At 41.3% G+C, this 21,573-nt stretch overlaps 2 protein-coding genes across 2 annotated transcripts; both read left to right on the top strand.

The window, feature by feature from the left end:
- The first annotated feature begins 1,347 nt into the window (after positions 1 to 1,347).
- On the top strand, positions 1,348 to 15,073 carry LOC140739064 (uncharacterized). The gene is made up of 3 exons (XM_073067014.1): positions 1,348 to 3,849; positions 9,254 to 9,305; positions 12,089 to 15,073. The coding sequence occupies exons 1-3, from the start codon at positions 1,459 to 1,461 to the stop codon at positions 14,482 to 14,484; spliced, it is 4,839 nt and encodes a 1,612-aa protein (XP_072923115.1). The 5' UTR covers positions 1,348 to 1,458; the 3' UTR covers positions 14,485 to 15,073.
- A 2,496-nt stretch (positions 15,074 to 17,569) lies between these two features.
- On the top strand, positions 17,570 to 21,211 carry LOC140739268 (protocadherin gamma-A6-like). The gene has a single exon (XM_073067414.1). The coding sequence runs from the start codon at positions 17,779 to 17,781 to the stop codon at positions 20,167 to 20,169; it is 2,391 nt and encodes a 796-aa protein (XP_072923515.1). The 5' UTR covers positions 17,570 to 17,778; the 3' UTR covers positions 20,170 to 21,211.
- Positions 21,212 to 21,573: the final 362 nt, after the last annotated feature.

The raw sequence follows: 21,573 nt of genomic DNA, 5'->3' as shown, positions 1-21,573 counted from the left end.
CACAATATATGGTATATACAACAGCACCATTATTATTTTTAAGAATAATTTTCTGCCTTGTAGATTATCGCTCGTATAATGATAACACTCCTCATGTTTCTTAAACGCAACGAAATAGAGTATATCCCAGTCTCGTCAAACGCAGTCCACCTCTCCAGTCCTGAAGGAAACGTATATACATGTTGTCCCTTCCACGTAGCCTTTCCCCCTTCCCAGTTAGGGCGCCTAAGAATTTGAAAAGGACTGTAGTAATTTCAGGTATTGCACTGTACTGCCGCTGCAAAAATACCAAATTTCATGACATATGTGAGTAATGATACACGTGATACTGATATGAGTCTCTATTGTTGATTGAAAGTCGGATGTGGGGAGGTAGAAAGGAATCATGGTTGGGTAAAGGGGATGGAGCAGGAAGCCCCAGATAGTCATCCTGCAATTATCAATAAGCCAATTTCTTGGAATCAAATGACCTTGCCTGCTGTCCCAGGGCTGGATGTGTGTGCATCCCCCACCCTTGGCACTCTTTCTCTGCCACCTGTAACAAACTCCTGTCATGGCACTCGGCCCTTGCCATTTCCAACATCCTTTGCGCCACTATCTGCATCACCTTGACAAAAAGAGTAAAATGGAAATGTTTTATGCACCTTAGCTAAACATGTGTGCCTGAATGTTGTATTGTACCGTATTATCCCGGAATCTAGTGCCAAATCAGAAGTTCTCTGTCTTCTATAATAGAGGATGTTTGTATAATTGGACAGAAATGATAGATTTTGATGAGGTATATATATGAAAATTCTACTGGTGAATGTAACTGCTCTATTTCTTGGGCACTAATAAATGCATTTTCGATATATTGGTTGCCAAGACATTATACATTAATTTCATCTCCATGTCATAATGTATTTAGAGAATTGAAGAATTCGAAATCTTTAAAAGTAACCAACACACGTATGCCAATAGTTTACCAGATATATCAAGATAGTTTACCATATGTCAAGATATTCAAGGAATGGCTCTCAAATAGCTATTGTATGGTTAACCGTAGGACAAACGATCTTGGATACGAGCAAACATTGTTTAGAAATCAATGATCGATGTTATCAAAATACTAAAAGAGTTATTTTTAAACGGTTGTTACGAGGATAGTATAATTGCAGATGATTCTGTCAGTCTGTATTTTAATTGCAACACACAAAATCCCGTTGCAGTGCAGCTTTAAGAAATGCATTCTGCAGTTATTGACTGCCCTTATTATACCGCCGGCCGCCAATAGAAATGCACTTTCAGCTGGAGATCCATTGCCCCTCCTCGCTGGTGACGGAAAGATTTTCCATTGATACTGCTGAACTAAAGCTCCCCGGAACATAATCTACGTGAATTCTGCGTACGGATCGAAGGATTCATTTGCCGACAGAGCTCCTGAAACGTTTGAACAGATAATAACCTGGCGCAGAGACTATGGCGAATTCGCAGAGAAACAACGCCTTGATATTGATGGTGCTGATTTTTATTTTCCTTGTTTTCATATTGAGACAGGGAGTGGGTCTGATTCGCTATTCTATTGCAGAAGAATTGGAATATGGCTCTTCTGTCGGGAATATTGCTGAACATTTAGGACTAATCGCTGGAGAATTATCAGCACGAAAATGTCGCTTAGTCTCCGCTGACGGAAGCCGGCACTTCCAGGTAAATTTAGAGACTGGTGTCCTGTTTGTTAGCAGTCGAATAGACAGAGAACAGCTTTGTGCACAAAGTCCGTCTTGTAATCTTGCCTTCCAGATAATACTAGAATACCCCCTCGAAATGTACCGCGGTGAAGTGGAGATTCTCGATATAAATGATAATTCGCCTTCTTTCCCAGAGAACGCCATTGTCTTGCAAATGGCTGAATCTGTTGCACCGGGTTCCCGCTTCCCACTAGAGAGCGCACTTGATCCAGATGTAGGATCAAACACCGTCAATACGTATATAATCAGCCCCAACGAGAATTTTGGTTTGAAGGTGCATGTCAGAAAGAATACCGTTACAAATGCAGAGTTACTGTTGGAGAAATCTTTGGACCGTGAAAAGCAGGCATCGTTCCAGCTTGTTCTGACGGCTGTTGACGGCGGCAAGCCTCAGAGAACCGGGACCACTCAACTCACCATTAGTGTACTGGACAGCAACGATAATGCGCCTGTATTCGAGAATGATATATATACTGCGAACCTGGAAGAAAACGCACCAGCAGGAACCTTGGTGATCAGAATCAGAGCTGTCGATCTGGACCAAGGTACTAATGCAGAGTTTAAATACTCGTTTTCTAATCTTGTCCCAGAGAATGTGCAGGAATTATTCAGTCTGGATCCTGAAACTGGAGAGATCAAAGTTCTGAAACCTTTAGATTATGAAAATGAGAAAAGTTATGAACTTGATGTCCAGGCCGTGGATAATGGTTCACCATCAATTACAGGACATTCCAAAGTACTGATCGATTTGATTGATATGAATGATAACGTCCCTAAGATAACAGTGACCTCCATGTCTGGCAAAGTCCCTGAAGATGCTGCACCCGGGACAGTGGTTGCCCTAATTGACGTAACTGATCGCGATTCCGGAGCAAACGGAAAAGTTCACTGTGATATGCCAGTCGACCTTCCCTTTAAAGTTCAGTCATTTCTGAACAACCATTATAAAGTGACCACCACTCGTCTGTTGGATCGAGAAACCACACCAACATATAATATACCTGTCACAGTCTGGGACTCCGGATCTCCTCCACTATCAACAAATACAACTATCGAGATAGTGGTGTCTGATGTAAATGACAACACACCACAATTTTCCCAGTCTTCTTACGCCGTCTATGTGATGGAGAATAACGTTCCGGGTGCTTCTATTTTTGCACTAACTGTTTTCGATCCTGATTTGGAACAGAATTCTTATATCTCTTATTCATTCACGGGGAACCTGCAGGATTCGGTGGTGCCCACTTACTTCAGCATTAATTCGATGAACGGGACCATTTACGCATTGCGCTCATTTGACTACGAGCAGGTTAAAAGCTTCCAGTTCCATATTCAAGCCCGTGACGCCGGAGTGCCCCCGCTGAGCAGCAGCGCTACAGTGAGTGTCATTGTCCTGGATCAAAATGACAACGCACCAGTGATTGTTTATCCTTCCGCACCGAGTGGATCATCACCCATGGCGATCCTGCCCCATTCAGCAGGTCAGGGGTACTTGGTCACCAAAATCATGGCGACTGATGCAGATTCAGGTCAGAATGCTCGTCTCTCCTATCAGATAGTTCAAGCTACTGATCCTACTCTCTTTAGGGTAGGTCGGAATTCAGGGGAAATCAGAACAACGAGAAGTATTTTGGAACCGGATGATACCTCGCAGAATATAGTCGTCTTAGTGAGAGATAACGGACAGCCGAGTCTGTCCAGTACAGCAACAATATTTTTATCCATTTTAGGGAATGTTACTGAGAGTTTCTCCGAAATTAGGGATTTTGATATTAATCCTAGTTATGTTTCGGACATGAATTTTTATTTACTTGTCACATTCGGATCAACATCGATTTTGTTCTTTCTGATCATTGTCTTCTTGTTTGTAGTAAAGTGTAAACAAGGTGGCGGTATAGGTCAAGATGGCAGATGCCCAATTTGTTGTTGCAGACCCAGGAATTCGAAGGAAGTATTTATTCGGGGCGATGCGCGAGGGGATCCTTTAAATTGTGCTGGAACTGGTCAGAATGGACCTTTCCCCGAGAGTTATCAGTACTCGGTGTGCTTGACACCGGAATCATCGAAGAGCGAATTTCTTTTTCTGAAACCCTACAATCCAAGCTTCACTCAAGTTCAACACTAAATCACAAAGTTGTGGTAAACGCGAGGGTTTTACAAAAGCTTCATATTTAATTAAATTTAGGTGGAATACTACTACTTTTAAAGTAACTGCCATGATTTGGTTGTTTACTATAAATATGCTGTACCAACCACGATAGAGTTATTAAGGGAACATCGTAGCCACAATAAATCGATCCAATTAATAATCATGGGTAGCATCAATTATCTGGTTGTCCGATTGATGACAACTCATTCCATACGCCAAACTCCAAACCCTTCCCTCCCCCACCCCCGCACTCTCCACCCCTACGACCCAGCGCCCGAACCACTTGAATAATTAGCTTGCTAATCAGGTTTCAAATACATTGATCAGAATTTTTTATAGTAACAATGCTTCTTTCCTAAGCGTTTAAGAGGTAATATTAGAAAATAACAAGTCTTTTCTTCTCCCTGCTGTCACTCATTCGAACGACTTGTAAGGTTGCACAGACTTGAATTGTTTGTTTCATATTTGTTTCCTAGTGAAAAAACAGTATTAGAGACATGAAAAAAAGTTGAATTTCCCCATGGGGATGAATAAAGTATCTATCTATCTATCTATCTATCTACTTCATGAACGGACCATAAACTTAAGACCTTGCCTGGAGGTAAAGAAACTTCGTCAGATACTTTTTGATTTAATAGGATACGTTACGTTCAGTGTATATTTACCCCCCCCCCCACAACTTATTCCAATAGGCCGTTCCGATGCTTTTCCTCCATAAACCCTTCTGTCCTCCGCATTCTTCATCCACCTCCAGCAGTATGATACTATTTCTCGTGTGCTTATCAATCTTTCGCTTACAGGTATCTTTTCTATTTCACAAAATGGGGTGCCATTTTCCCGGTCGATAAACGAAATTGTTTTCTTTGAATTACCTGTTGGTTTATATTGACTGATTACTGCTAGGATATCTTATCTTTGGGCTAATGGAAATATTTTCCTCTTTATTTAGATTTAGAAACGTTATCAAATCAGTCCACTGCCTTCCCTATTCAGCAAATTTCTCAAACTTTTTATTAAATTTACAATTTAGCCCGGAAAATACCATCGTTTTGTGTATTTTTTTCTCCTACGCTTCCGTGAAGTTTTCAAATTTACTTTCTAACCAAACTTATAGCAATTCTCTGTTCTTAAATTCCTTCCTGTTGTAGCTGGTTCGCCGCACTGAACGACTGCGTTCCTTATAAATGGCCTATTCTGCAGGATTAGTTTTTAATGTCTTTTTTGTTTCTATCTTCGATTAATTTTCCATCAAATCCCCATTTATATTCTTAATTTTCATATATTGCAGTATACTACTCTTCGAAATTGTAGTAATATACAGATTATCCTTCTGTTGTTTTTCAATTAGCTCAACCCGGTTAGATTATAATTAAAGTCCGCTTTGAAATCCACAGTCCGTACGTTTTCTTATACTTTTGAATGATTACCTTACACTTGGATAATTTACAAATACAGCTTTCAGCACAGGTTGCCTTCCATGGCACTGACATTATGGTTTTGGTATACCGTTCACCAATAAAATTTAATACTTATTTAGGAACAAAATTATGAATAGGTGCCTACTCCCACCGTGATAGGAAACACTTTTACGATTGCATGTTGCATTTGGTAAACACTAGCTGTTTTCTTTCCAAACTTTATCGAGGAATTCCCCTGGGATCAGAGGTTTTAACCTTAATACTGATCAATTCATTGGTTTACACTCTTCGAAATCTCCTAGAATTGTTTTAAATATTTTTTACAGATGTATAGGATTCGTCCGTGTCTACAGACATCACATGGGCATCGATCATTTTAAGTGCTGGCACAGATGGACAGAATCGAGGAGAAGGGAAGGCGTTTGGCAGGCTTGCCTTCATTGGTTAGTGTATTATGTAGAAGCGTTAGGACACCATGCTGCAGCTGTACCTGTTGTTAGCGAGACCACATATGGAATTCAGCATGTAGTTTTGGTCGACCAGATATGAGAACGGTAGAAAAGGTGCAGACAAGATTAATGAGGCTGCTATAAGGACTGGAGGACTTGAGTTTCTGAGACAGGCTGGATAGCCTGGGATTTTGCCCCCTCGATCTAGGTTAGAACCATAGTATATTACAGCACTGAAACAGGCCTTTTGCCCCTTCATGGCTGTGCCGAACCATTTTACTGCCTAGTCCCACTGACCTGCACATGGCCCATATCCCTCCATACACCTCTCATCCATGTACCTGTCCAGGTTTTTCTTAAATGTTAAAAGTGAGCCCGCATTTACAACGTCATCTGGCAGATCATTCTACACTCCCAGCATCTCTGTGTGAAGAACCCCCCCCCAAATGTTCCCTTTGAACTTTCCCCCCTTCACCCTTAACCCATGCTTAACCCATGTCCTCTAGTTTGTTCCTCCCCTAGCCTTAGTGGAAAAGCCTGCTTGCATTCACACTATCTATACTCATCATAATTTTATATACCTCTATCAAATCTCCCCTCATTCTTCTATGCTCCAGGGAATAAAGTCCTAACCTATTCAACCTTTCTCTGTAACTCAGTTTCTCAAGTCCCGGCAACATCCTTGTAAACCTTCTCTGCACTCTTTCAACCTTATTAATATCCTTCCTGTAATTCGGTGACCAAAACTGCATACAATACTCCAAATTCAGCCTCACCAATGCCTTATACAACCTCACCATAACATTCCAACTCTTATACTCAATAGTTTGATTTACAAAGGCCAATGTACCAAAACTCTCTTTACTACACTGTCTACCTGTGACGCCACTTTTAGAGAATTTTGTATCTGTATTCCTAGATTCCTCTGTCCTACTGCACTCCTCAGTGCCCTACCATTTACCTTGTATACCTTGGTTTTTCCTTCCAAAATGCAATACTCACACTTGTCTGTTTTAAACTCCATCTGACATTTTTCGGCCCATTTTTCCAGCTGGTCCAAATCGCTCTGCAAACTTTGAAAACCTTCTTCACTATCCACTACACCTCCAATCTTTGTATCATCAGCAAATTTGCTTATCCAATTGACTACATTATCATCCAGATCATTGATATAGCTAGCAAATAACAATGGACCCAGCACTGATCCCTGTGGCACACCACTAGTCACAGGCCTCCACTCAGAGAAGCAATCCTCCACTACCACTCTCTGACTTCCCCTACTGAGCAAATGTCTAATCCAATTTACTACCTCACCATGTATACCTAGCGACTGAATCTTCCTAACTAACCTCCCATGCGGGACCTTATCAAAGTCCATGTAGACAACATCCACTGCTTTCCCTTCATCCACTTTCCTTTTAACCTCCTCGAAACTATTAAACATGACCTACCACGCACAAAGCTGTGTTGACCCTCCCTAATAAGTCCTTGTCTATCTAAATACTTGTAGATCCTATCTCTTAGTACTCCTTCCAATAATTTACCTACTACCCACGTCAAACTTACCGGCATATAATTTCCTGGATTACTTTGGTTGTTAATGTGTTACCTGATAGAGGTGCATAGTTACGTTCGATGGTCGTAGATTTCTTCTCAGTGCAATGGAGTCTATAATCAGAGGACATAGATTTAAGGTGAGAGATAGAAACGTTTAAAACAGGACCAGAAGTGAGTCCTTATGACACAGACAGGTGTATAGAATGATCTGGAAGAAGAAGGTCTAGAGATGGGTACAAATTCAATGTTCATACGACGTTTAGAAGATTCATGGAGAGAAAATGTGTACAGTGATAGGAGCTAAACGTAGTGAAATGCGACGAGCTTGGTTAGACATTTTGGTCTGCAAGAACGATAGGGCAAAGGGCCTTTTCTCTCTGTTATAACTGTTCGACATTTGTCATATGCTGTCTGTCCTGTATATAAACCCGAATAACAACTACCCAGACGGGCTATGAAACGATTCTGGAATTCCTGTCAAATTAGGTGAGCTTATTTGTGTACGTGTTTGGGCTTCAAGGTCATAAATAGAATTCGTTATCTTTCACGTTTAGTTTTTTTTCTGCTTTCATTTCCAATGTAGCCGATAAACCAAGATAATAATGACACCCACTTCAACTCTGCTTCACATTCCTATTCGGATATGCCCATTCATGGACTCCTCTACTGCCATGATGATGCCAAACTCAGGTTGGAGGAGCAGCACCTCATATACCAACTGGGGAACCTCCAGCCCCTTGGCGTGAACATTGAGTTTTCCAACTTCCGGTAATTCCCTTCCTCTCCCTCCCCCATCCCAGTTTCACTCTGCCTCCTCCTCCAGCTGCCTATCACCTCTCTCTTGATTCTGCCTTCTTCTACTGCACATAGTGCTTTCCCCTTACATTCCTTCTTCACCTTTCATGCCTATCCCCTCCCTGCTTCCCCTCCCCCACTCCTTGATCATTCCTCTTAATGGGTTTTCACCTAGCACCTACCAGCCTTTTCCTTCCCATCCTCCCCCCTACCTTCTTTACAGGGCCCCTGCCCCTCCCTCTTCAGTCCTTACGAAAAGTCTCGATCCGAAACGTTGACTGCTCGTTTCCACTGATGCTGCCCGACCTGCTGAGTTCCTCCAGCGTGTTGTACGTGTTATCTCTAACTGAACCGTTTAATCGTTAAAATATTTTTAGTAGCTTTATACTTATGGAACTGCATTAAGTTTAATTCCCAACTTCTGGTCTGAGAAGGCTGAAATGAACAATCCACGATTTATTACATTGAATTTCGTTTTATCCCTTAGTCTGAAACCAGGGACGTTTCTTGAGATTCGCGGGAATAGATCTAGGATGGAGAAGAGGCGAAATGGATGTTGCCAGAGAGTAGGGAGGGGAGAATGATGTTGAGAAGAATAATAGATCAGTCAGGATGGAATGGCGAGGCAGCCTCAATCAACTATTACTTATAATTATAACTCTTATAATCGTCTGTATGCACGGAAGCAAAATAATCTCAGGGTTGTATTTGGCGATATGTAGGCACTCTGATAATAAATTTTGCTTTGAACTTTGAACTTTTATGGTCGTGAATTGTGGAATTCTCTGCCCCAGGAAGCATAAAGTCGATCATATACAATATATTTGAAACGCAGTTAAATAGACTTCTGCATAGCAGGAAACTGAGGGTTATGAGGAAAAGGCAGATAGAGGGAAGAAAGGTTATACAGAGATAGGCATGATCTTATTAAAGTGGGGACAATCTCCATTGCAAAATAGTCTACTCCTGCTTCTAATTCTTATGTTCTTATGTTTACCAGTCACAGGCCCCATATTCAAGATTCAAGGAGTCTGCGTGAATGCATGAGTGTGTTGGGCACAGGGAGGATGAGAGTAAATATACATATTCCCACAATAATTATTAAGCACTAAGTACAGTATGTGCAACGGTTTAACATGGCCATTTTCTGTCTTTTAGGTTATCGCTTGTATCACGCAACCCTCTAGTTGTGTCTTAAATGCAACAAAACGTTTGACATCCCGGTCTCTTCGAAAGCTGTCTAGCTCTCCAGTAGCGTAAGGCAATTTCTATACGTGTCCTTCTTCTAACCTAACGTTCTCATTCCCAACATGGGCTTAATTAGGAAAGAGAAAAAAGACTATGAGAGAAAGCTGGCAGGGAACATAAAAACTGACTGTAAAGGCTTTTATAGATATGTGAAAAGAAAAAGATTGGTCAAGACAAATGTAGGTCCTTTACAGTCAGAAACAGGCGAATTGATCATAGGGAACAAAGACATGGCAGACCAATTGAATAACTACTTTGGTTCTGTCTTCACTAAGGAGGACATAAATAATCTTCCGGAAATAGTAAGGGACCGAGGGTCTAGTGAGATGGAGGAGCTGAGGGAAATACATGTTAGTAGGAAAGTGGTGTTGGGTAAATTGAAGGGATTAAAGGCAGATAAATCCCCAGGACCAGATGGTCTGCACCGCAGACTGCTTAAGGAAGTAGCCAAATAAATAGTGGATGCATTAATGATAATTTTTCAAAACTCCTTAGATTCTGGATTAGTTCCTGAGGATTGGAGGGTGGCTAAAGTAACCCCACCTTTTAAAAAAGGAGGGAGAGAGAAACCGGGGAATAATAGACTGGTTATTCTGACATCGGTGGTGGGGAAAATGCTAGAGTTGGTTATCAAAGATGTGATAACAGCACATTTGGAAAGAGGTGAAATCATCGGACAAAGTCAGCATGGATTTGTGAAAAGAAAATCATGTCTGACGAATCTTATAGAATTTTTTGAAGATGTAACTAGTAGAGTGGATAGGGGAGAGCCAGTGGATGTGGTATATTTAGATTTTCAAAAGGCTTTTGACAATGTCCCACACAGGAGATTAGTGTGCAAACTTAAAACATACCGTATTGGGGGTATGGTATTGATGTGGATAGAGAATTGGTTGGCAGACAGGAAGCAAAGAGTGGGAGTAAACGGGACCTTTTCAGAATGACAGGCAGTGACTAGTGGGGTACCGCAAGGCTCAGTGCTGGGACCCCAGTTGTTTACAATATATATTAATGATTTAGCCGAGGGAATGAAATGCAGCATCTCCAAGTTTGCGGATGATACGAAGTTGGGCGGCGGTGTTAGCTGTGAGGAGGATGCTAAGAGGATGCAGGGTGACTTGGATAGGTTAGGTGAGTGGACAAATTCATGGCAGATGCAAATTAATGTGGATAAATGTGAGGTTATCCACTTTGGTTGCAAGAACAGGAAAACAGATTATTATCTGAACGGTGGCCGAATAGGAAAAGGGGAGCTGCAACGAGACCTGGGTGTCATTGTACACTAGTCATTGAATGTGGGCATGCAGGTACAGCAGGCGGTGAAAAAGGCAAATGGTATGTTGGCATTCATAGCAAAAGGATTTGAGTACAGGAGAAGGGAGGTTCTACTGCAATTGTTCAAGGCCTTGGTGAGACCGCACCTAGAATATTGTATGCAGTTCTGGTCCCCTAATCCGAGGAAAGACATTCTTGCCATAGAGGGAGTACGGAGAAGGTTCACCAGATTGATTCCTGGGATGGCAGGACTTTCATATGAAGAACGACTGGATCAACTAGGCTTATACTCACTAGAATTTAGAAGATTGAGGGGGGATCTTATTGAAACGTATAAAATTCTAAAGGGATTGGACAGGCTAGATGCAGGAAGATTGTTTCCGATGTTGGGGAAGTCCAGAACGAGGGGTCACAGTTTAAGGACAAAGGGGAAGCCTTTTAGGACCGAGATGAGGAAAAATTTCTTAACACAGAGAGTGGTGAATCTGTGGAATTCTCTGCCACAGGAAACAGTTGAGGTCGGTTCATTGGCTATATTTAAGAGGAGGTTAGATGTGGCCCTTGTGGCTAAAGGGATCAGGGGTATGGAGAGAAAGCAGGTACAGGGTTCTGAGTTGAATGATTAGCCATGATCATACCGAATGGCGGTGCAGGCTCGAAGGGCCGAATGGCCTACTCCTGCACCTATTTTCTACGTTTCTATGTTTCTATGTAACATTCTTAAATGCTTTGCATTGCCGGATCTTGTGCCAAATCTGAAATTCTTTGACCCCTATTATAGAGGATGTTGGTATAATTGGATTGAGACGATAGAATCTGATGAGAATTTATATGAAAAGTCAAATGGTTAAGACGGATGAATGTAATTGCTGAATTTCTTGAGTACAAAATAATGTAATTTAGATTCATTGGTTGCCAAGAAATGCAACAATTATATTTCCAAGTCATAGTGCGCTTAAACTGTAACGAGGTCGAAATTCATAAAGTAACAACTATTAACATGCCAACAATTCACATTTATATGTCAAGATATCCAAAATATTTCTCGCAAATAGTTGTTGTACAGTTAATTTCGGCACCAAATGTGACAGCTGATCGATTCGAAACTCAATGATAAATACCACAAAAAAAAAACACTAAAACACCCATTTTAACAGGTTTGCTACAAGGATAATGTAAATGCAGATAATCTGTCAATCTGTATTTTAATTGCAACACATAAAATTCTCGTTGCAGTCTCGCTTTAAGAACTGCATTTAGCAGTTATTGACAAGGCTCATTATGCTACCGACAGCCAATAGGCATCCACTTTCTGTGGGAGAGCCATTGCTCCTCCTCGCTGGTGGCGGAAAGGATTTTCCATTGATATTGCGGAATTAGAGCTTCGAGAAACATTATCACTGTGAGTTCCGCAAATAGTACACCGTTCAAAGATTTTAACAGATACAAAAGGATAATAATCTGGCTCAGAGACAATGGCGAATTCGCAGAACAACAACGCCTTGGTACTGTTGATGCTGATTTTTATTCTCCTTTTCATACTGAGACAGGGGCTGGGTCTGATTCAATATTCTATTCCAGAGGAATTGGAATATGGCTCTTCTGTCGGGAATATTGCTGAAAATTTAGGACTAATCGCTCCAGAATTATCATTACGAAAATGTCGCCTAGTCTCCGGTGACGGAAGCCGGTATCTGGAGGTAAATTTAGAGACTGGGTTCCTGTTTGTGAGCGGTCGGATAGACAGAGAGAAGCTCTGTGCACAGAGCCCTAATTGTAATATTGTCTTCCAGATAGTACTAGAAAACCCCATCGAAATGTACCGAGGGGAAGTGGACATTCTCGATATAAATGATAATTCGCCCTCTTTCCAAAAAGACGCCATTGTCTTGCAAATGGCTGAATCTGTTGCACCTGGTACCCGCTTTCCACTAGAGAGCGCACTTGATCCAGACGTGGGAACAAACACAGTTAAAACGTATATCATCAGTCGCAACGAGAACTTTGGTTTGAAAATGCACGTCAGAAAGAATACTGTTACAAATGCAGAATTGGTGTTAGAGAAATCTTTGGACCGTGAGAAACACGCGTCTTTTGATCTTGTACTGACGGCCGTTGACGGTGGCAATCCTCCGAGATCCGGAACAACTCAGATCAAAATTAATTTGTTGGACATCAATGATAATGCACCTATGTTCGAGAATGATGTGTATACGGCAAGACTGAAAGAAAACGCACCAATAGGAACCTTAGTGATCAAAATCAAAGCTGTTGATCTGGACCAAGGTATTAATGCCGAGTTGAAATATTCTTTCTCTAATCTTATCCCAGACAGACTGCGTGAATTATTCAGTCTGGACGCTGAAACTGGAGCGATCAAAGTTCGGAAACAGCTGGACTTTGAAAATGAACAAAGTTATGAACTTGATGTCCAGGCTGTGGATAATGGCTCACCGTCAATTACAGGGCATGCCAAAGTGTTGATCGATTTGATTGATGTAAATGATAATGCCCCGGAGATAAAGGTGACCTCCATATCTGGTAAAGTCCCCGAGGATGTTGCGCCTGGGACAGTTGTAGCTCTACTGGATGTTACAGATCACGATTCAGGAGAAAACGGACTAATTCGCTCTGAAATTCCTCTGGGCCTTCCCTTTAAAATTGAGTCATCTCAGAATAGCCATTATCAAGTGACCACCACTCGTCCGTTGGATCGGGAAACTACCGCGGTCTATAACATACCTGTCACAGCCTGGGACGCCGGGTCTCCTCCACTATCAACAAATAAAACTATCCAGATAACGGTGTCTGATGTAAATGACAACACACCACAGTTTTCTCAATCTTCCTACGCCGTCTATGTGATGGAGAACAACGTTCCGGGTGGGTCTATTTTCACACTGACTGCGATTGATCCCGATCTGGACCAGAACTGTTATATTTCTTATTCCTTTTGGGGGAATTTGCAGGATTCGCTGGTGCCCACTTACTTCAGTATTAACTCGATGAACGGTACAATTTACGCACTGCGCTCCTTTGACTATGAGAAGGTCAGAAGCTTCCAGTTCCATGTTCAAGCCCGTGACGCTGGAGTGCCCCCGCTGAGCAGCACCGCTACAGTGAATGTAATTATTCTGGATCAAAATGACAATGCTCCGGTGATTGTTTCACCTTCAGCACAGAGTGGGACTGCGGCGGTGGTGATCCTGCCACAGTCAGCGGGTCAGGGATACTTGGTCACCAAAATAATAGCAACTGATGCAGATTCTGGTCAGAACGCTCGGCTCTCTTACCAGATAGTTCAAGCAACCGATCTCACTCTCTTCAGTGTGGGGCGTATTTCAGGCGAAATCAAAACAACAAGAAGTATTTTGGACTTGAATAATACGTCGCAGAGTCTAGTTGTCTCAGTGAGGGATAATGGACAGCCGAGTCTGTCAGGGACAGCCACAATATTTTTGTCAATTTTGGGCAATGTTACCGAGAAAATCCCTGAAACTAGGGATTTTCATAGTAATACTGGTTCTGTTTCGGACATAAATGTTTATTTACTTGTCACCTTCGGATCAACATCGGTTTCGTTCCTTCTGATCATCGTCTTCTTGGTGGTCCTAAAGTGTAAACAAGATGGTGGTATTGTTCAAGATGGCGGCTGCCCGATTTGTTGCTACTGGCCGAGGAACTCGAAGGAAGTATATATTCAGGGAGACGTGCCAAGGGATCCCTTAAATTGTACTGGAACTGGTCAGACTGCACCCTTCCCAGAGAGATATCATTACTCCGTATGCTTGTCACCGGAATCATCCAAGAGCGAATTTCTTTTCCTGAAACCTTACAATCCTTCCTTTTCTCAAGGTCAATGTTAAATTGTAAAGATGTGAACGCGAGGGTTTTACAAAATCATATTTACTTCATTTTGCGGTAAAATGCTTTTGAAATATTAGTCATGATTCGGTTGTTCACTAAAATATGCTGAAATAAATACGATAGTGCTATGCAGGGTAGAAGATAGTCATCAATAAAATCATCTGTTTACTAACCATAGTACCATAGATTACCTAGCCGGCTGATCCACGCTAACCGATTCCATAATTCAACACTACCACCCAGTCCGCACCCACTTGAATAATTCACTTGCTAAACAGGTCTCTAAAACATTCACGGAATAGATTATAATGACAATACCTGTACTCACTCCCCGAGCAATTAAGAGGAAATTTTAGAAAATAACAACCGTATTTTCTTATCTCTGCTGTTTGTTATTCATTGGAATGACTAGTAAGTTTGCAGAGACTCTTTTGAATTTTTTTTGTATCATTCGAGATTCTTCATGAAACCGCAGTATTAGAAATATTAAAGTTTAATTCTTGAACTGACCATTAACCGAAAACCTTACCTGAATGCAAAGGTATATTGCAAGGTAGACACAAAGTACACTGCAGATGCTGGGGTCAAATCAACACGTACAGAAGCTGGATGAACTCAGCAGGTTGGGCACGGTCCGTTGAAATGAGCAGTCAACGTTTCGGGCCGAGACGGAGGGTCCTGACGAAGGGTCTCGGGCCGGAATGTTGACTGCTCATTTCAACGGATGCTGGCCGACCTGCTGAGTTCATCCAGCTTCTGTACGTATTTATATTGCAAGGTGCTTCCAGCTTTAATAGGAAACATCTTACTTTATGCTCAGTTTTATATTTCCCCCCAAGGGTGTTTATTCTATTATACCGTGTTTTTTTCTCCATAAAACCTTCCCTCCTCCATATTCTTCATGAACCTCCATTTGCATTCGTACTTATTAACCTGTGCTTTATTAAGCTTTCGTTTAGACTTATCTATTATTTGACTAACTGCGGTGTCCTGTTCCTCAGACTTTAATTGAATTTATTTTCCTTTAATTACGCGTTAAACTATTATTATCTGATGATGTTTAAGATCTCTGATCTTTGGGCAAGTTACTTCATCATACGGGTTGATAAAGAAAATATTTTTCTCTTGATCTAGACTGTTATATTATCTTAGAAACTTTATCAAATCAGCTCACTGACTTCCCTATTCAGCAATGTTATCAACTTTTCCTGAGAGGTCTCCTCTCATCTTCCTTCGCTCCAAGGAAAAAAGGCCGAGTTCACTCAACCTATTCTCATAAGGCATGCTCCCCAATCCAGGCAACATCCTTTTACATCTTTTCTGCACCCTTTCTATGGCTTCCACATTCTTCCTGTAGTGAGGCGACCAGAACTGAGCACAGTACTCCAAGTCAAGTCAAGTCAAGTCAAGTCAAATCACTTTTATTGTCATTTCGACCATAACTGCTGATACACTACATAGTAAAAATGAGACGACGTTTTTTCAGGACCATGGTCTTAGATGACACAGTACAAAAACTAGATCGAACTACGTAAAAAAAAACAACAAAGAGAAAGCTACACTAGACTACAGACCTACACAGGACTGCGTAAAGTGCACAAAAACAGTGCAGGCATTACAATAAATAATAAACAGGACAATAGGGCAAGGTGTCAGTCCAGGCTCTGGGTATTGAGGAAGAAACTGTTACATAGTCTGGTGGGGTCTGACCAGGGTCCTATATAGCTGCACTTTGTGCTATTTTCAATAATTTCACAACACTTGGTGAATGATTTTTTATACTTTGCTATGGTTTCGTTATACTTTAGATATTTTACAAATACAACTTTCTGGATAGATTATCTTTCATGGCACTGACATTACGATATCTGATCTGTAATTCACCACTAAAATCAATGCCTGTTTAGGAAGAAAAGTTATAAATAGTTATCTGCTCCCACTGTGATAGGAAACATCTCTACAATTATCGCATCTAACCGTCGCATTTAGTAATATTTAACTGTTTTCAAACTTTGTGGATGCATTCCATTTGGATCAGAAATTTTAACCTCAATTTTCATTCAATCGTTGGCTTTAAATCTCCCAGAATTGTTTCATTTATTTGTCCCAGAAGCATATGAGACGTCGGTGTCGACAAAGACCGTATCAGGCTTTAGGTACAGAGGTTCGTTTAAATGCTAGCAGAGATAGATCGCGCGAAGAAGAAGGGAAGCCGTTTGGCACACTTGCCATCATTGGTCAGTGCACTGCGTACCACTGTTCGGACACGATGTTAAGTACGACTGTCTCTGGTATCACTGTACGACTCCTGTTGTATGCTATCTAGCTTGCATATAAAGCAAGATAATACTGACTTAAAAAAAAAACTTTTAATAGATTCTGCAATTGTTGTCAAGCCAGGTGAGCTTACTCTGTACAACGGTTGGAGGCTGAATGTCATAAATATAATATTTTTGCTTTCGCGTTTAGCTTTTTTCTCTGCTTTATTTTCCTTTCCAGTTGTTTCTCAGTTTCCTTATATTTTATTCCCCCTTATTATCCTCTGCGGATTTAAATTAAAAACAGCAATGCTGAACAAAAATTCAACAGCCCAGGCTTCGTTTGTGGAAAGAAAAATACTTAATGTTTCAGGTCCTGAGGCTGAAACTCTAACTAGTCTTCTTTCCATATGTGCTGCCTGACCTACTGAGTTTTTGCAATATTTCGTTATCTCTTTCAGCAAACCGGCAGCGTGGATTTTTCATCATGCGGCTAACTTTCTCGATTACGAGGTTAAATATTTACAGCAGCTTTATTCATGAGCCTACAGTTTACATTGATATGTCAAGGTATCCAAGGAATTAGTTGTTTAATGTTTAATTATGGGATCAACCGATCTCGAAGATAAGGGCAGTGACCGTTTTGAATATCAATTATTGATACTATCAAAACACTAAAGTATTAATTTTAAATTATTTACTACAAAGATAATGTTAATGCAAATAACTCTGTCAATCTGTATTTTAATTGCAGCACACTAAATTCCCAATGCAGACCAGCTTTAAGAACTGCATTCTGCAGTTATTGACAGGGCTCTTATGCCGCCACCAGCCAATAGTATTCCACTTTCAGCAGGAGATCCATTGCCCCTCCTCGTTGCTGTCGGAAAGGATTTTCCATTGACATTGTGGAACTCCAGCTCAAAGGAACATTATCTGTAGGTAAATACATCGGTTAAAGGATTCCTTACCGATAGAGCTGCCGAAACGATTGCAGAGATATAATAAGGATAAGAGACTTTCATTGCAGAGACAATGGCGAATTCGCAGAACAACAACGCCTTGATACCGTTGATGCTGATTTTTATTCTCCTTGTTGTCGCACTGAGACAAGGTATGGGTCTGATTCGCTATTCTATCCCGGAGGAAATGGAATATGGCTCTTCTGTTGGGAATATTGCTGAAAATTTAGGTCTAAGCATACGAGAGTTATCAGCACGAAAATGTCGTTTCGTCTCAGCTGACGGAAGCCGGTACTTAGAGGTAAATTTAGAGACCGGTCTCCTGTTTGTTAGCGGTCGGATAGACAGAGAACAGCTTTGTGCACAGAGCCCTACTTGCAATCTTGCCTTTCAGATAATTCTAGAAAACCCCCTCGAAATGTACCGCGGGGAAGTGGACATTCTCGATATAAATGATAATTCGCCTTCTTTCCTAGAAAACGCCATTGTCTTGCAAATGGCTGAATCTGTTGCACCGGGTACCCGCTTCCCACTAGAGAGCGCACTTGATCCAGATGTGGGATCAAACACCGTCAATACTTATATACTGAGTCCGAACGAGAACTTTGGTTTGAAGATGCACGCCAGAAAGAATACTGTTACAAACGCAGAGTTGCTGTTACAGAAATCATTGGACCGTGAAAAAGAAGCAGCTATCCAACTTGTATTGACGGCCGTTGACGGCGGTAAGCCCCCGAGGTCAGGGACAACTCAAGTCACCATCCGCGTACTAGACAACAACGATAATGCACCTGTGTTCGATAATGATGTATATACGGCGAAACTGGAAGAAAACGCACCTTTGGGAACATTGGTGACGAAAATCAGTGCTGTTGATCTGGATCAAGGTGCTAATGGTGAGCTGAAATACTCTTTCGTTAATCTCCCAGAGAGAGTGCGTGAATTATTCAGTTTGGATCCTGAAACTGGTGAGTTGAAAGTTCAGAAACGGCTGGACTTTGAGGATGAGAAATGTTACGAACTCGATGTGCAAGCCGTAGATAATGGTTCACCAGCACTTATAGGACGTTCCAAAGTGCTGATCGATTTGATTGATATGAATGATAATGCCCCGGAGATAACAGTGATATCCCTGTCTGGCAAAGTCCGCGAAGATGCCCTGCCCGGGGCAGTGGTTGCGCTGTTGGACGTAACGGATCGTGATTCAGGAGTAAACGGACAAGTTCATTGTGAGATTCCACTGGGACTTCCGTTTAAAATTGAGTCCTCCCAGAAAGACCATTTTAAAGTGGTCACCACTCGCCTATTGGATCGGGAAACCACCCCAATGTATAAGATACCTGTCACAGCCTGGGACTCCGGGCTTCCTCCGCTATCAAGAAATCAAACAATCCAGTTATCTGTCTCTGATGTAAATGACAACACACCACGATTTTCCCAATCTTCCTACGCTGTCTATGTGATGGAGAATAATGCTCCAGGTATTTCCATTTTCACAGTTACTGCGTTCGATCCGGATCTGGACCAGAACTCCTATATTTCTTATTCCTTCAAGGAAATTTCGCAGGATTCACTGATGCCCACATACTTCCGCATTTCCTCGATGAACGGCACAATTTACGCATTGCGCTCCTTTGACTACGAGATGGTCAAAAGCATTCAGATCCATGTTCAAGCCCGTGACGCTGGAGTGCCTCCACTGAGCAGCAGCGCTACGGTGAGTGTGATCATCCTGGATCAAAATGACAACGCTCCTGTAATTGTTTCACCTTCAGCACAGAGTGGATCGGGAAGCGTGGAGATCCTGCCCCAGACAGCGGGTCAGGGCTACTTGGTCGCCAAAATCATAGCAACTGATGCAGATTCTGGTCAGAATGCTCGGCTCTCTTACCAGATAGTTCAGGCAACCGATCTCACTCTCTTCAGCGTGGGGCGGAGCTCAGGGGAAATCAGAACAACGAGAAGTATCTTAGAGCTGGACGATGCATCGCAGAGTATTGTCATCTTAGTGAGGGATAATGGACAGCCGAGCATGTCCACTACAACCACAATCTCCTTGTCGATTTTGGGCAATGTTACTGAGAATTTGTCTGAAAGGAGGGATTTTCATAGTAATCCTGGTTTTGTTTCGGATGTGAATATTTATTTACTTGTGACCTTCGGATCAACATCGGTTTTGTTTCTTCTGATAATCGTTTTCTTGGTTTTATTAAAGTGTAAGCAAGATGGTGGCATTGTCCAAGATTTCGGTTGCCCAATATATTGTTCCAGGCCGAGAAATTCGAAGGAGGCCTTTACTCGGGGCGATGCACCAAGAGATTCGTCAAATGGTACTAGAACTAGTCAGATGGCATCCTTCCCTGAGAATTATCATTACTCGGTGTGTTTGACACCGGAATCATCCAAGAGTGAATTTCTTTTCCTGAAACCCTACAATCTAAACTTTACTCAAGGTCAGCACTGAACCAGAAAGTTGCTATAAAACTGGAGGGTTTTTACAAAATCCTAACATTTACTTAAGTTTGGGAGGTAAATACTATTGCCTTTCATTATTTGGTTGTTTATCAGAAACACTGTACCCATAAGTTGATCCAATTATGTAACCATGGTTAGATTTGATTGCCTAGCCGACTGATTGACGAAAGCCCCTATCGTATCCTGAATGGTTAACAGTTAATGTTTGAAAATCCGTGCTGATATTCAATCCACTGACCGGTAAGGGTTTGGCACCTTTTAATTTATAAAATCTGCGCTTACTTATGAAAGGACAATGTTGAAACACTGCAGTTTAATGCTTAATTTGGCATCAAATTAGGTACTTTTTTTCTTGAGGTAAAGAAATATTGTGAGCTGCTTCTAACTTTCATGCGATACGTCATATTCAGTGGTATATTTACACTACAGCTAGTTATACTTTTAGAGCCTATCTTGTTCATCCTCCTCCTGTAGCATGATATTATTTATCTTATGCTTATCAAGCTTTCGCTTACACCATGCTATTTGACGGAATGTGCTGCCGTGTTCCGCAACGTTAACTGGAATTATTTTCCCTGAATTACCTGCTGATTTATTAATATTTGGTTATTTTTAGGATCCTTGATCATTGGCCATAGTATTTTATCGTAGGCGTTGCTCATGCAAATATTTTCCTTTTATTTACCCTGTTGAATTATCTTAGAAACTTTATCCAATTCGTTCAGCAATATTCCGACTTTCCTTAATTTACAATTTCACCTGAAACACGACATCGTTTTGTTTAATTTTCCCGCATGTCGCCTAGATGATATCAAATGTACTTCCGAACTAAACTTGTGGCGATGCTGCTGTTTTTGAATTCCATTCTGCTGTAGTTGGCTCCCGGAGTCTGCTGCCTGCATTCTTTCTAAAGGGCCTATTCTGAATGATTAGTTTTCGTGATTTGTTTATTTCTGTCTTTGATTAAATTTCCTCGTAATTGCTGTCGATATTGTTAATTTCATATATTATCCTGTTATACTCTTCCAAATAAAATGTCTTTTCGTTCATTTCTCTATTTTGTGCCTGTTTTGTTAACCATTTGTTAATCGTACAAGTCATCGTATTCTGCTTATGTCACATTATTTTTTTGTCACTATTAGCTAATAGGAAGCAGTAGCGTTCGTTGCCTGTAATGGATTGGTTTATATTTTAAACTGTACTTCCGAAACTAGCTGCAATTATTTATTATCAGCGAATGATTGACAGTTATGTTTGCAACAGAATCTGTCCTGGATTATTATTTTAATCTTTTGCCAGTTTGTCATTTTGCACCTAATTGCGACTGATCTCATCTGTCTTTAGGACAGATACTCGTCTACTCTTCTACAAATCCATTTAGACACCATTCTCT

This window comes from Hemitrygon akajei, chromosome 15, assembly GCF_048418815.1.
Source record: "Hemitrygon akajei chromosome 15, sHemAka1.3, whole genome shotgun sequence".
Lineage (NCBI taxonomy): Eukaryota > Metazoa > Chordata > Chondrichthyes > Myliobatiformes > Dasyatidae > Hemitrygon > Hemitrygon akajei.
Note: the sequence above shows the minus strand (reverse complement) of the source record. Positions and strands in the feature narration are given on the sequence as shown.